This window comes from Penicillium samsonianum, assembly GCF_028829775.1.
Source record: "Penicillium samsonianum strain IBT 33392 chromosome Unknown utg000002l_segment0_segment0, whole genome shotgun sequence".
Taxonomy (NCBI): Eukaryota; Fungi; Ascomycota; class Eurotiomycetes; order Eurotiales; family Aspergillaceae; genus Penicillium; species Penicillium samsonianum.
The window spans coordinates 436524-452405 of NW_026643260.1; the positions used below are offsets into that span (position 1 = coordinate 436524).

The 15882-nt window shown below is 50.3% G+C and overlaps 5 protein-coding genes across 5 annotated transcripts; 3 read left to right on the forward strand and 2 right to left on the reverse strand.

The window, feature by feature from the left end:
* Nucleotides 1-119: 119 nt before the first annotated feature.
* Nucleotides 120-1121, reverse strand: tma22 (putative RNA binding protein Tma22; the record flags this gene model as incomplete). The annotated part of the gene is made up of 4 exons (XM_057274743.1): nucleotides 120-544; nucleotides 655-742; nucleotides 974-993; nucleotides 1064-1121. The coding sequence occupies 4 exons, from the start codon at nucleotides 1119-1121 to the stop codon at nucleotides 120-122; spliced, it is 591 nt and encodes a 196-aa protein (XP_057139381.1).
* A 2620-nt stretch (nucleotides 1122-3741) lies between these two features.
* Nucleotides 3742-5248, forward strand: N7471_002024 (protein phosphatase regulator REG1; the record flags this gene model as incomplete). The annotated part of the gene is made up of 3 exons (XM_057274744.1): nucleotides 3742-4114; nucleotides 4180-4205; nucleotides 4268-5248. 3 exons carry the CDS (start codon nucleotides 3742-3744, stop codon nucleotides 5246-5248), a joined length of 1380 nt encoding a protein of 459 aa, XP_057139382.1.
* A 546-nt stretch (nucleotides 5249-5794) lies between these two features.
* Nucleotides 5795-8066, forward strand: N7471_002025 (ELMO/CED-12 family protein; the record flags this gene model as incomplete). Its single annotated transcript, XM_057274745.1, has 3 exons — nucleotides 5795-6061; nucleotides 6155-7529; nucleotides 7612-8066. 3 exons carry the CDS (start codon nucleotides 5795-5797, stop codon nucleotides 8064-8066), a joined length of 2097 nt encoding a protein of 698 aa, XP_057139383.1.
* Nucleotides 8067-8346: 280 nt separating this feature from the next.
* Nucleotides 8347-12708, forward strand: N7471_002026 (uncharacterized protein; the record flags this gene model as incomplete). Its single annotated transcript, XM_057274746.1, has 7 exons — nucleotides 8347-9090; nucleotides 9157-10917; nucleotides 11132-11151; nucleotides 11209-11482; nucleotides 11547-11572; nucleotides 11629-11645; nucleotides 11717-12708. 7 exons carry the CDS (start codon nucleotides 8347-8349, stop codon nucleotides 12706-12708), a joined length of 3834 nt encoding a protein of 1277 aa, XP_057139384.1.
* A 293-nt stretch (nucleotides 12709-13001) lies between these two features.
* N7471_002027 (dynamin-related GTPase DNM1) lies at nucleotides 13002-15551 on the reverse strand (the record flags this gene model as incomplete). The annotated part of the gene is made up of 3 exons (XM_057274747.1): nucleotides 13002-13316; nucleotides 13381-15357; nucleotides 15453-15551. The coding sequence occupies 3 exons, from the start codon at nucleotides 15549-15551 to the stop codon at nucleotides 13002-13004; spliced, it is 2391 nt and encodes a 796-aa protein (XP_057139385.1).
* Nucleotides 15552-15882: the final 331 nt, after the last annotated feature.

Consider the following 15882-nt stretch of genomic DNA (forward strand, 5'->3'; position numbering starts at 1 on the left):
TGTGCTTCCACGGGTCTGGGGTTTCTGGTTTCTGGTTTGTGCTTGAATTGTCTTCAATTTGTACTTTTATTTTGGATTTATGTCATGATACCCAGTCCGCCAAGGATTCGTGTTCGTCATTATACCATCGGGCCCTCGCTCTTCTTCTTCTTCTTGTCTTCAATCAATTCGATATTAGACGCGGGGATCTTCTTGCCGTGGACCTCGAGGAGCCATTCACGCAGGTCATCACTGACATCACCCTGGACGGTGATCTCCTCAATACCCGCAGGCGAGCGGGTCACCGAAGAACCCGTCGCAAACTTCTTACCCAGGTCCTTTGCGATCTTCTTGTTCTCCAGTCCGAAGACCTCCAGCCCAATCACGACCGTCACGTACTTGCGCTTGTTCCGCTCGACACGCTTAATCTGAATCTTAGAGGCGGCCTTGCGCTCGCTATCGCGTGCCTCGTTGGCAGCAGCTTTGGCCTCCTTCTTAGCGGCGTCTTTGGCGGCGCGTTCTTGTGCTGAGACGGAGAGGGTGGAGAGGTTGGCGTTCAAGGCATCTGATAGAAAGGAAACCAGTGTTAGATTATCGGGATTTCCCATTTCCGGGCTTGCAGATTGCCAGATGTAGGTAATGGCCAGCCAAGTAGCATCCATGGGAGCTTCATACCTTCAGAGTATAGTGTGTCCCATAGATCCGACTCGTTATCCTTGAGCCATTCTTCACATTTCTTAGCGGTACCTCCAAACTCGCAGTACTAGACAAGAACCCCGCACATCAGAAACATAGATCTTCAATGGAAGTATAATTCAAATGGCAATTTATGCTGGGCGCTTTCTAGTGGCTAGGAGCTATGCCACGCACGAAGGCCCCGATGATAAGGGCTAAAAACCAGGGGCAAGAGCGGGGAAAAAGGGGTCTGGGTCCTTCACTTCTGGGAGGACTGGGGACTGGGGACTGGGGACTGGAGGAACTCAAAAGATCATACCTCGGGGGGTAACGTGCAGACTATCAGGATTCCGTCAGCGCTATATTCAAACGAATTGGGGTTGTGATTTGTGCCACGGGGGGTCCTCACCTCCACAGTAGACAACATGTCTGGCCTGCACCACTGGTGCTGTTTCTACCTCAGCCATGATGTATGAAATAGTACCTTGGTAAATGGTATCCGGTCTAGACTTGTTCTTCTCTGCCAGAATCAACATATAGCGGGGGCGGAGGGGCAGTTCTGCCAGCTAAGCCAGTTTTGGATATCACGTGCAATGTCATTGATTGTTCCTCTACTCCGTACTCTCCGTACTCTCCGTACGGCTGCTGCTTTAGTGGCAGACTAGTCAAAGTGGTATAATGGTGGTGCTTAATTGCTCATTATTGGACCATCTTACATGCTCAATCGTTTTTTATGTCAAGTCCAGATTGGACAAATGTCACTCATCAGCACGACATTGCATATTTTTGCTAATCTTTCCTTTGACAGCTGTGCGATGGGTCCAATTTCCCAATCTCCCCAGGATGGAGGGGCCACTTCCCTTATCCCCCGGTTGACTGAAACTGGGAAGTTGGGGGGCGATGCAGAAAACCCCCTACGAGCCGTTTAACGTGCAGCTGTGGCGACCATCACGATAGGGAGCCAAACATGCCAATTGGTGTCCCGGTTGACAAGAGATCCGCAAATGGCTGATAAGATAGTCAATTGCAATCTTACAATCTTGCAATCCCTGTCTTGTCTCGTATTTCACATCCAGCGGGGGTGTCAAAACTGGTCTACGTCAGCTAGCTGCGTTATCATGAGCCTTGGAAGCGAAGTTGATGAACAGAGGGGTGGTTACGTTACCCCTGTGGATGTGAGTGTTGGCGACATGCGTCAAAGCAGTGCAGAGAGAAGGTACCTAGGAACCCTTGACTGATACTGTACAGGCCAATGATCGGCGTCAAATATGACAAACGTTAAAGAGGCCCGTGGGGAGAGACCGGGGTGCGCATCGCACTAGCGCTACAGATCAAGCCTCCGCGGAAAGGTGGAGGTTTAACCATGGGCCAGAACATAACATAGGAACTTACAATGTTACAGGAATAGCGCATATAGACAAAGTTTCAAGTTTCCAGTTCCAGATCCAAAGGGCCTGAACACGAATACTTCATGGTAGCATGCAGTGATGGGCGGTTATCACTGGCTTGCGATTTGCAACAATCCTGAGAACCGATGTCGAGGGTTTTGGCCCGCCAATCATGACGGTCCTCGGTGAATGGTTGCCCAGATTCTGTCGATGCAAGCGCACAGACAAAGGCAATTCTGTGTACACCCTTTTTTTTTTTTTTCCTTCTTTTTTTTTTTCTTGTATCATGTTTGGTGCTATTTAGCTCTATCTTGCATATTCTCGAGCTGTCCGTGCATGTGTCCAACCTTAGAAGGGCGTTAGATTGGGAATTGGGAAATTCGGGAGAATCTAAAAGTCGAAGATGTCAATGGCTGAAGGTAAAAAAATATACGAAATACGCCACTAATAGGCATCTGTTTTATAATTCTCTTCAAGAGGCATTCCTATTGTTCTGTGCTCTTAGCTTCGGCTCATATCTCCGGTCGATCATGGCTAATTTTTTTCCTTTCATATGTGGTTTGATAGGCAACAGGGTCCTCTGGGAGGTTCATGTGTTACTGTACAAAGTACCATGATATTCTAGAAAGGCCAGTGCCTCGGCTAGTACTACTGCCTGTGATCTGGACCTCAAATATATAAAATATATAAAATGTATCAAAAAGAATTCAATCAAAACTCGTTTTGAAGTGGATCAAAGGGGTCCGACTCTGTTGGAAACCGACGTGCTCAGGCCCTGCGGATGCATCGGGGGGCAACAGGCTCTAGGCCGGATAGCTCCGTGATACTCCGGAGTAGATAGTACTTTAGGTATTTCTGGTATTTCTGCTTGGATAGTTCCATCTATTTTATAGAATATCTTATATACTCTGTATATTGTCTCTATTGTACATCCCATATGCTCCACAGGATCGACCGTTATACTACAACGTAGATGCATAACCACATTCCATGCACTAAAAACCAACTTGCATATTTGGTGGAGACGAACCGTTTATCGTGCGGTCTAGATGATTTATTTTATTTTTATGTGTTATAATAGTAATAATAGCTAACTAGTACTTACTATACTAGTTACTAGACTATACCTAGACTAGGACTAAACAGAATATATTTGTGGCAAATTCTATGTCATAGAGAGAGATAGAGAGATATATATATATATATATATATACTTCCTAGATTATCATTTTATAGAATTCTACCTCTTTGTGAATATAAACTTATTATTTGCTTTTTCTCTCCCCTTTTACCCCCCCCCCCCCCCCCCTTTTAAACCCCAATCCCCCCCAAATCCCCAGAAACCCGGGAACAGTCATATCTCCACCTCCAGATTTTGGTTTTATCTTCACTCCTCCGCCTCTCTTTTTCTTTCCCTTTTTCTTCTTCTTCTCCTCTTTCCTTCATCTTTGGGATCTTATCCCCCGTGAGCAATCACCTAGATATGCTATATCTTTGAATGGCCAATCCCTCAAACCCATTCCTTTGTCATTAATTACATCATTGGAAGAGGAAGGAAACAAGAAAAAAAAGGGAGATGACGACGTTGTTGACTCCCCGCGAAACTCATTCGCCCTTCTCAGATCCTGTACGGTGTCCCACCAGTCCCACTGCGCAGCGATATTTCTTAGAAGATCACGCCATCCCCAGAAAGTCACCCATGCAAGATGACTATCGCGCGAGGGACTCCTCCCCAGTCGCATCGAATCTACCCTCTGTGCTCCCTTCTTCGAACTTTACTCCTGTCCCCGAGCAACTCGCCTACGCGCCCACTCTAAATAGCCTGTCACCGGAGAACGAACTTATCCTACCTTCTTACGACACAGAATCCCTCCACAATGCCAAAGAACCAGAGGATGTGAGTGACGCGTCGACAGAATCACACCCTTCGTGGACGTTACAGGCTCCATCGGCAGATGATACCTTAATTGAGGATGAGCCATCAAGGCATGTGGACTACCTTTCACATGACTGGAAGGAGGAGGATATCTGGTCCTCCTGGCGTTATGTGACGAGTCGAAGGAACGATTATAGTAATGGAGTGAGGCTGGAGAATGCCTCCTGGAGGACATGGGCGAAGGCTAAGCACAACCTGAAGACGATATCGCCGGAAAGCCTCAATTGGTAGGTTATTGATCTTGTTGATATTTTTTCGTCTCCTGTCCATCCCGCTAACCTTTTACCAGGCTGAAGGACTGCGATGTCACCTGGCTCTACGGGCCATTAAAAAGTTCCGTCGAACGTGCAACCTCTCCATCCCCCCTCCAAGTCGTTTGGAGACACCAAACTCTTATCTAGACCGAAAGCCAATCCTGAAGAAGAAGACCGCGTCCGAGGCCATCCTCCAGCGGTCACTATCTCAACATACGTTACTCCAACATGCCGGGGCCATTCTCAAGGCGCAAGAAGCTGAGAGCAACTGGGCTCGGCCCCCTTTCCCAAGGTCCAACACGGACTTGGACCACTTGCATCACCGGACTGGAAGCTCCACCTACTCTCTCGGTGGCACTCTCACTACCTCATCATCATCTGGAATGACGTCTCCAAGCGAACGGCGCCATATCCACTTCAACAATGAAGTCGTACAATGCATCGCGGTTGAAGCCAAGGGCTACGAGGACGATTGGCCGGCCACCTTTGAAGACGAGTCATCTTCCGACGGCGGCGTAGTCCTAATGAGACAAATCTCCAGCCGGTCGTCCCTGAGCAACCGCAGCACTACACGCAACAGCTTCAGCGGCGATGGGAAGACCATCGCCCCTCTCCCCTCAACCACGCTCAAGTATCGCGGGGATGCCCCCGAGCCCCATGCTCAGACGATCTTTGACCGATGGTCCACCACCCCCACCCGGACGTTATCACCAACTCCCTCTGTGGAGACCCTGCGTCCATCACGGCCATCAGAGCCCTCGGCCAACTTCCTTTTGGATGAGTGTGAAGATCCCAGCCTGGACTTCACGGGCAATTACCCTGATCGTGATCGTGCATGGTTCATCGAAGATGATCCAGCATCAGATCGCCCGCTCCGATTGACTGCTTCGGGCATGATCATGCCGGAAGGCGAAACCGAGACCCCCAGCAGTAGTATCTTGGACCGGGTTGTGGACACGGTGAACACAGCTCGAGACATTGCCCATGTGATTTGGAATGTGGGCTGGCGCCGCTAATCTTGATCACCGCAATTATCACGACTGACGATGACGGCTAGCCCGTCGTACATAATGAGAGAAAAAAAAACAGTTTACACCCTGTGGCGTTTTTGGGGGAGGGAAAGATGGTGGTTGAATTGGATTTGGCGAAGGCATTTCTTTTTGTATAGAATCATGTAACGACATAATGCATAAAAATAACACATAATGAAACAATTACATTGGAATTCTAGCTATATAGGGAGTAGATAGCCCTTATATAATGTATAGATCCGAGGGAAATTGCGAGGTTGGTGTATATAAAATGAAGGGGGTTGACCGTGGGAGACAAATCAAAGCTGCTTAGTCCCAGCTATTCTTGTTTCCTCCCAATTCTCAACTTCGTTACTCCGTACTCCGTACTCCGTATATGTGGGAGTATTGGACTTAATCTATTCATGCTTAAATTAAAAGGATCGAGATCACCGAGATCACCGTTTAAATTCCAATTGCCCCACAGCAACCCCCTGTTCTCTTTCTCTCCTTGAACTTCTCCCCAGGTTTTTTCTTACTGGCTTCAAAGACATGGAAACCGTCAATGTCGCCGAATTGGTCGAGCGCCTGGGTAGCGATGAAGATGCCGTGCGCAAAATGGCCGTCTTCAAGCTCCAGAGCAACATCGGAGACCCGTCCTTCGCCGACATCTTCATCGCAGAGGGCGGCCTGGTTCGATTACGCTACTTAACCCTTCACGCAAGCGGGAATACCCTGGCATATAGTTTGACCAGTTTCTCGAGACTGCTCGATGTCGACAAGGGGTGGGAGTGTGTTGACCAGGAGTTGGTTGAGCGCGTGAGTTATCCTTGAAGCAATTGCAGTGCTTTCTTCCTGTGTTTCTGTCACCTTTTCGCGGCCATGTCAGATGCTAACATGACTATCCTCTAGATTGTCGAGCTGATCGTCACCCATCCCTTGGTCAATATCCTCCGTGGCGCCATGTCCATTCTCGTCTCTATTGTCTCCCACCCGTACATGGGGAACCGCGCCTCCCAGGTCAACAACTTTGGTTTCCGCGCCCTGAAGCCTGCAATCGCCATATACCCCCAGTTCCTGGAGATGCTCGTCAGCCGATTATCCTCCGCGGACCATGCGCTGTGTGCCAATGCGCTCCAATTGATCAACTCGCTCATGCGCGACTCGATCACCCACGACCCCGAGGCGGAGTGGCCCAAGTTTATTCAGAAATTACAGGATCTGGGCGTTATCAGAGCCGTCTACGTGCTTATGCAGGATTCCGCCCTTCAGGACCTGGCGCATCCGCTGCTGGAATTCCAGTCACTCACCAAGATTTTGCTGCGCAAGTGGCGAGATATTCCCGTCAACCAGGAGAAACCTGAGCATCGCCGCGCGCTGAAGGGGATTTATCTAGCCAGTAACCCGGAGAAGAACCCCAACGAGGCTACCGAAAATGGCGACGATACACGGCGCTCTAGACGACACCATCCGGAAAAATGGAGGCGGCTTGGGTTTGAGACGGAGAGTCCGGCGGGGGAATTCTACGAGGTCGGTTTCCTGGGGATGATGGATCTGGCGGACTATGTTCGCAGTCATGGGGATGAGTTTCAGAATATGCTCCTGGAGCACTCTACGAAGCCATCACGACAGCGGTGTCCGATTGCTCGGGCATCCTTGGCCGTCACATCCATCTTATACGAGCATTTCGAGGTCGAAAAGTCCGACATGGATGACACCAAAACATATCTCATTTCAGAGTCCCGTACGGGCTTTGATAAACTGTTCCAGCCCTTGCTGTTACATTGGACCCGACTACATGTTGCCGGCCTACAGGCCTTCTTCCGCCTGTGGAAGGCGACTGCCGCCGAGGAAGAGGACTTGGACAAGCTCATTGAGCTCGTGCGTATCCTCATTGAGTCGGTGGTTGGCGGAGCTGCTCGGATCAAGGATGTCCAGGATGTCGAAGAAGAACTGGCCGATTTCGAATACCACCGATTGCGCGGGCTGCAGATGGAGCTTCTTGAACTTACGTACGAGGATGCATGGGGCCAGCACTTGCGACAGGTGCGCGAGGAACTTCACCATGAGGCTCTCCAGTTCGTTAAAGAGCAACGAATCCGATCTTTACTCCAAGGCAGCTGGTTCGCTCTGGACTCTCACTCCAAGTCGGAGTCGGGGGCGGTGCAGAAGTCTACTGCCACGTATCAATATGTCCAGCTCTCTCATAACCGACGATACTTGCATTTCGGTCAATTTGATCTGATGGGCGACCGAGCTCCGGAGTTGGACACCCTACCAGAGAAAAGTGAGTGTCACCGAGTGCTTACCTATAACCACTCATACATTATCTTGTATTTGCTGCTAACACCGGGCCCTGCCCTCAACAGTCGATCTCTCAGTTGTATCATCCGTAGTCTCCAACGTCTCCACCAACCCAGATCATTCCTCCACAGCCACCGTGAAGACCGCACCCCGTCAACCCACAACCAAGATCACCATCCACGGCTACGCCTCCTCCACAGCCACCGGACACGGAAAAGGTCACAGCCATGCCCGGTCCGGCAGCAGGACCACCCAGAAGGAGGTAGTCCTGCTCACGCTGCGGCCATCCTCGCACAGCATTGCATCCGAATGGCTGGATGGTCTGCTGATGCTCCTCAACCAGCAGCCCATCACCGCAGAGACAAGCAAGCTGATTGACCTGGTCAGCAATTATGGGTTGAAAATCCGCCTGCTCAATGTGCGGTTTGACGATGCCACTTTCGCCGGTGAGGCTCCCCAGGTCCCTGCGAGAGATGGCTTGGATGAAGATTATTACTATGATGTATTTGGAGGCGCATAGGGAGTACTTTCCTCTTTATAGGTGTCTTTTCTCATTTCTCTTTGGTTATTTGGGGATTTTTGGTTTCTTTGGCTCTGCCGACTCAGATTCTGGTCAATATACCCGTTGTGCGATTTTTCTTTATGAATATAATTTATTCTAATAGGATATAGTCTAATATTAACAATTACATCTACAACATACTCTATACATCTATAAATCCGGCAAAAGACCCACCGCTTGGCGTCATAAGCTTATCGGACGCGTATCTCAACTTCTCCAGGTTTTTGACCAACTCATCATGGACGCTCGTCCTCCTAAAAGGCAACGCAGATCGAAGGATTCAAAGCAAGATGAGCCAAAATTAAAATCAAAACGAAAAGCCGCCCCGGTCATCATCTCAGATAGCTCCAGCCCTATCGAACCAACAGAACCCTTCGCCCTCTCTTCGCGCCCCAAACCCTCCTACTCGCGCGGCACAACACCATCAACCCGGCTCCCCTCGTCCTCACCCTCTCCAAACAAAAAGACTAAATCGTCACCAAACCCAGACTCAACATCCAAGTCCTTGCACAGCTTCTTCCAGCCCGCAACAGAGGGACAGCGATGGGCACCCCAAAAGACCGAGAAGCAGTCCCTCCCGCCGGTCAGGGAGACTGTCGACGTGGACTTGATTGATGATGACTACGACTCCTACGATGAAATCTTCACACAGCATCTAGCTAATGAGCGGGCGGGAATGGGTCTGGCGACCATGAGCTCTAGCCAGACGCGTCAGCCAGTGCCAAAGCCAGCACCAAAGCCAAAGCCGAAGGCCCCAGTCAAACCGCCGCGTAAGACGACGAAACGGTTTCTTCTGTCTACGGGCTCCGGGAATGGCACTGCGAAGGAGCCATTGGCTGCGCAACCGGCCGGCGAACCGGACCGTCGACCATGGGCTCAACGGTTCGCTCCGGCCAACCTGGGCGAATTAGCCGTTCATAAGAAAAAAGTCTCGGATGTACAGCATTGGCTGGAAGATGCTTTTGCTGGGAGGCGTTCTGAGGTGAGCTTTTGATCAACCGAGGATAATTCGGGGTTGAGTTTGAATGTGGTTACTAACAATAAGCAGAGGTTACTCGTCCTACGGGGTCCGGCAGGCAGTGGGAAGACGACCACTGTGTCCCTACTCTCCGAGTCACTTGGTTACGACATTGTTGAGTGGAAGAATCCCCCGGTTTCGGAATTTGGAGCTCGCGATTATCAATCCGTGAGCGCGCACTTTGAAGAGTTTCTTGGACGGGGTGATAAATTTGGAGGGCTTGACCTCGAAAATCCCAGCGAGCTCGATCCCCAGAAATATGAGAAACCTCGGGACCAGCGGATACTTCTTATAGAGGAGTTTCCAACTGTACTTGGCCGGGCATCCTCCGCCCTCACGGCGTTTCGGACGTCTCTCCAACGATATTTGGCTGCCTCTGTGAATGATCATGCCCGGGGGAGTTCTGGATCGAATCACCCGCCCATCGTGATCGTCGTGTCGGAGACTTTGTTAGGATCTGCGTCCTCAATCTCAGATAACCTGACAGTTCACCGGTTACTGGGGCCCACGATCTACAATCACCCCGGGACAACGATATTGGATTTCAATAGCATTGCACCCACTTTCATGCACAAGGCTTTGCGGTCTATTTTGGACAGAGAGGCGCGGAACTCCAAACGTGTCCAAATACCTGGGCCGGGTGTTATCGACAGTATCTCTGAAATCGGCGATATCCGCAGTGCAATATCCTCTCTCGAGTTCCTCTGTCTGAAGGGGGACGATATGGGGAGATGGGGAGGTAGCGTGGCCAAAACAAAGAAAGCTCGAGGTGAGGTTGCTTTGACAGCAATGGAAAAAGAGTCCCTCAAGATGATAACTCAGAGAGAGGCGAGCCTGGGCATGTTCCACGCAGTTGGGAAGATCGTGTACAACAAACGCATGGACCCGAGTCTGATCGAGGGCGATGTCGATATCCTTCCACCGCCACCGGACTATCTACGCCACTATGCCCGACCAAAAGCTTCGCAGGTATTGGTCAATGACCTGGTCGACGAGACCGGGACCGACATATCAACGTTCATCAGCGCTCTCCATGAGAACTACATTCCATCCTGCGATGGGGATAATTTCACCGACTGTTTCAACGACTGCATCGACGCACTCTCCGATAGCGATGTCCTCAGCGCCGGCCGCCGGCCAGGGCAAGGGGCACGGGCCGGGATAGGAACTGGAATCGCCTCGTTCGGTAGCGGCGTCGACGTGCTCCGGCAGGAAGAAATGAGTTTCCAAGTTGCAGCGCGTGGTCTTCTTTTCGCCCTTCCATACCCGGTCAAGAGACGGGTTGGGTCTGGAACTGGACAAAGCCGCGCGGGTGATGCCTACAAGATGTTTTATCCCGCGTCTCTGCGACTGTGGAGAGAGGCTGAGGAAATTGATGGACTGATCGACTCGTGGATGAACCGATCACTCGATCCTTTTGGACAGCAGCATCTTTCGCAGGGTGGCTCTAACCTCACTGGCGTCAGTTCCTGGAAAAATCTCCAGGTGGGAAGGTCGGCATCGGCCAGATCGGGGAACAAATATAACACTCCGAGTGTGGTCACGATGATGCCCCGACATGATCTATTGCTTCATCAACTGCCCTATATGGCTGCAATCCGGCGTCAAGACCCGGATTGTTGGCAGTTGGATAAGATCACCAGCATTCGCGCCAACGATAATCTTCGTAATGATGGAATTGACGACATGGAGGAGTCTCCAGCACAAGGATCGCGTATGAAACAACCCAGCAGTAATGGTTTTGGACCTCGACTGCCCGAAGAGAAATTGATTCTCAGTGACGATGATATTGTTGATTGAGTGTGATATTGTTAGATATCATGTGTACGATAGTAAATGAACTAGTTAGAGAACAGAAACATAGTTATAAAGTAGTAGTTAACTAACTATGTAACTACATAACTATTCATGTACAACTAGTTAAATATATATTTACGAATCTCGTGATCCACTCTCTTATCTTCAGCCCCAGCTTTCTTTCTTTCAACCACCTCGCCTTTCATAGCCCTTTGAAACTCCTAAAAGGTAAATCAATTCATCTATCTCAACAATCCATCTCTATCATCACTCACACCCAAATAGGATGCTCAATGATCATGAACCCTCGAAACGAGGACACGGTGACTCCTACCTGATCAATCGGGCTCGAGTCTCTGCTGTGAATACATCAAATGAAAACGCGAAGCTCGCTTCGACCTCCACGTCTCGATCTCCAAAACCCGAGGACAAGCTTGACTATGCTCAATTGAAGAAAGATGCCCCGGGATTCGTTGCTGCTGCTGCCCATGCGGCAGTTCCTAGCTGGACAAGCATGATTCTAATGGTCTCTTTTATCTTTGGGGGCTGCTGTGCCAATGTGGGTGTCTAGAGAATCCCCAACACTGCTATGGGGGTAAAACAGGAACTAATATTGTGTACAGGTGTTTGCGCTAGAGGCAATTATCAAGTAAGTCATCAAGGAAGGCCAATCCAAACACAACGCTAATCCCATATCTTCTCCAGAGAACAGCATACTGCCGGTAAGCACAACAACCAGAACTAATGGAAACAACCACAACGCATATCCTAACCCAACCCGTTCCCCGCACAGGTCCCTTAATAACATTCGCCCAATTCGCTATATGCGCCCTATTCACCATCCCGAGCTTCATATCCCCCTCAGCCGGACCACGAACCCTATTCCTGAACCCACGCGCTATCCCACTACGTTCGTGGGTGGTATACACCGCTTATTTCGTGAGCGTCAACCTCCTCAACAACTGGGCCTTCGCATACAAGATTTCCGTCCCACTACACATAATCCTCCGTTCCGCAGGCCCCGTCGCCTCAATGGTAATCGGCTATATATACAACGGCAAACGCTATTCCCGTGGCCAGATCGCTTCGGTAGGTATGCTGACGGTGGGTGTGGCAGCAGCCGCCATGGCCGATGCGCAATCCAAAGGCGTGTCTATCCACGTCGACTCCGATGCGGCGGACACAGTCACGACCGTGACGGGCTTCACGATCCTCGCGCTTGCAATGGTCCTCTCTGCATTTCAGGGGATCTATGCCGACCGGCTGTACGCAACTTACGGTAGGGATCATTGGAAAGAGGCGCTTTTCTACTCGCATGCGCTTTCTCTGCCGCTTTTCTTGACGAGTTGTCCGCAGTTGCTGGGTCAGTGGCGGGTAGTAGCTTCGTCACCTCCTTTGCTGTCGCATTTGGATTCCGGGTTGTGGGTGTCGTCCGGTGCAGTTGAGAGCACTGCTTTCTCGGTGCTGGGGCGGATTTGCCAGATTGAGGCTGTGAAGACTTTCCTGGCGCAACTGCCGGTTCAGGTGGCTTATCTGGCGATGAATGCACTGACGCAGTACCTGTGTATCCGGGGAGTCCATCTTCTGTCGGCCAAGTCATCGTCGTTGACTGTTACTATTTTCTTGAATGTCCGCAAGTTGGTTTCGCTGCTCCTGTCGATCTACCTCTTCGGGAATCATTTAGCTGGAGGTGTCTTGGTCGGCGCGGCTCTGGTGTTTGTCGGGGGTGGTTTATATGGCTTTGAGGGTGCGCGTTTACGAAGCGTTGCCAAAAAGGCTCAGTGATATTGCATATTAGATGGGGTTGATCTATATATCTGGACAGCATTCCTTTTGCATTTCATATCTCGGTCTTATCTTACAGCCAGTTACTCCGTACACCTCCAAGAGCTACCGATGCCACGAATAGAAGGAAAGATACATCGATATCATGTGCAGGCCGCAATAGTTGTACATAAATTGAGATAGAAGCAACATCTTCCACACCATTTGAGTGGAAAGGCGTCAAGCATGACGCAGAATCAAGATCACCCAGGCTACCCCCGAGCCAGACCAAAATAAGAAAAACAGAGAACCATCTATAACACCTCGCCCACAATCTTGGCAGCTTCTTTGTATGTTTCCAGTAGTTTCTCACACTTCTCTCTCTCGGCCTTGATACCATCATCCTCGTAGAGAAGCTCGCCGAAAAGATCTTCTTTATAAAGTTCGCTCACGAGTCTGTTCTGTACTACGTCCTTGCAGTGGTTGACAAGGAGGTGCATGACAGCCTTGGGAACCTGATCTGCAATGGTTTCTCGGACGATGTTAAAGTATGATGAGATGAGACGGCGAATGAGCTCGGTTTCGAGCATCTCACGGTCTGTGAGCGCAGGCTCAGTGTTCTCATGGGGCTATAATAGTTGAAATCAGTCAGATGCATGTGAAGCTTAACAGCGCCTGCGAAGTGGTACTTACGAAAACAGACATGTCACCGCCATACTCCGGTGGTGCAGTGTAATCCTCAGTCGGCATAATGGGAGCCCGAACCTCGGCACGCCGAATGCTCTGGCTAATGCTGGGCTCACCAGCATGTGGCCCTTGCCGGTTGGTGTTCATGCCTGCCGGTGACATGGCCATGTTGTGAGTACCTTCCTTGCCGAAGAAGTAGTTCAGGAACGAGTCTCGGGCAGTGTTCGAGGCACTGCCACCGAACGCAGCATGGTTAGATTGAGCGCCATTCAGAGTAGCAGCAATGCCATTCTCGCCTGTGCGACCAACGTGAGGAGACATGCTTCGCGATCCCTTAGAGTGGCTTCGAATGGGGAGGTTTTGCTTGTCAGCATATTCTTCTTCGTCGGGACCTCCAGTATTGCCATTGGGAGCTCCCAATTCCTTTTGACGTCGCTTCTCACGCTTTCGTTTTTCCTCTGCTAACACGGCTTTTCTTTCTTCGTCCTGCTTATTCTGCATGATTGAAGACATGGCAGCTGCGGCACCGAGGAAATTCGGGTGGTTGGTGTTGATGTAAGCTCTTTGGATTGAGATCAAAGATTCTACATAAGTCGAGCAGGGGCCCAGGCGCTCACGAAGAAGGTCAGATACGACCTCAATCAGCTTTCCTTGGAGACGAGGGAAACGCAGGAGTTCTTGATTGCCACATGTGTGGCAGATCTTGATAAGCTCCTCATAGACCAGCTCCACACATCGTTGACTGGGTGATTCAAGGAGTTTAATCTGTGGTTTGACCAGCAAATCAAAGGCCAACTCCGGGACAAACAGGCTGGGGCGAGGACCTGTCGAGTTTCGGATGGCCGTTCGGATGTCGGAGACAGTCAGGTTATGAGTGGGATCAATCGTTTCCAGTGAGTTCCCAAAAACAGAGTTGAAAATGTAGTAAATCCTTGCTCCACCGCATAGCTCTTTGGTAGAAATCTCCGATGAAGTTCCGTCGATAGATGAGATGAATGAGGCGGCGAATCTGGTCATCTGCTGAAGAATTAATGACCCCCGGTGTTCTTCGCCGCTGAACTGTTTGTTTCCATAGCTGGCCAACTCTTGCTGAGTCTGACCCATCAAGGTGTTCAGCCGAGCCTTGATATCCGGAAGCCGGTCTCGAATGTGAGACATCAGGGTTGTGTTGAGGGTCTTGGCCAAAAAGTGTGTACCGCAACGGTTGGCCATATTCCGGTAAGCTGGGTGATGCCGGAAGAACTCAGACTCTGCCCGCAATGCATCGGAAAGCGATTTTCCAGACTGGATATCCTGCTGAGACCGGTTGACAACGCCGATAAATCCAAGCTTCAGGGGATACACACGTCCAGACAGGATATCCATCGCATTGGTGCCATGGTCCATGAGATCCAGCTTTGACAGAACACCAATCGTTCTCCGGCCCATGGCATCCACCTGGCGGGCAAGCTTTAGCGCCTCGGAATTGACCAGATCGACATTGGCCGGAGAGACCGCAAGGATAATGCTGTTCGGTTTGGCGATATATTCCAGAATCAAGGTGCGTGTTTGTTTCTCAATGTCGGACGGTTGGTCACCAATAGGCACCTTAGTCAGTCCAGGCAGGTCCACGAGTGTGAGGTTGAGAACATGGGGCGAGAAGATCTTGAGATTGATCGGCTGTCTATTGATGCCCTTGTTGCTTCCTGCGATCCTTGCCGTCTCCGCTTCGATCTCTTGCTTCACTTGTCCAAAGTCATCAAACTTGCGCCCCGGCAGGTGGTGGAATTCGGCCCATTCGTGTTGACCGGCAACACTAGCAGCCGTGTGTGGGATATGGATCTCATCGGTTTCCGGCTTATCATCACGTTCGCTGGGCACGTTGATAAGTTGCAGGATTAGGGGCCGTCGGGTGACAATTCCGCTACCTCTTGGTAGAAAGTCCCTTCCGACTATATTCTCTAGTACCGAAGACTTCCCGGATGACTGGGAACCAACAACAACCTAAGAGGGAGGTGGGGGATTAGACTTGGGTTGACCGGGCATCAAATGACAACTCCCTCTCAAACTCCGAGAGCTCTCTACCCGACCAGACTCACAATTTGGGGCAAATCCAGGGAATCATTCCCAATGGTATTGAAGACCAGATCCTGAAGCTTGTTCACTGTCACGAGCAGATCCTCGCCCAGCGATGTCATGATGTCGAACAGAAGGCACCTTGGGGCGCACAGGTAAGACTTAGGGCTCGGAGTTAAGAAAAGAGAAAAAAAACTAGAAAGGTACACGCAGAGTGAGGTCGCGTGCAAAACGGTCAACGGGATCCCTGTAGGCCTAAGCAACTTTCCTTGGAACCTTGGGAACATTGTTTATGGCCACTTTTTCGGCACACGTGATGCTGACCTAAGCATATGCTCATGACGTCGATAATTCGTCGACTTATATACATTCATGCACGAATTACCTAGGTATATGCATATACATGTTCGAAAGGAGTAGAAAGGGACAAGAAAAAGAGAGAAAAAAAAAGGC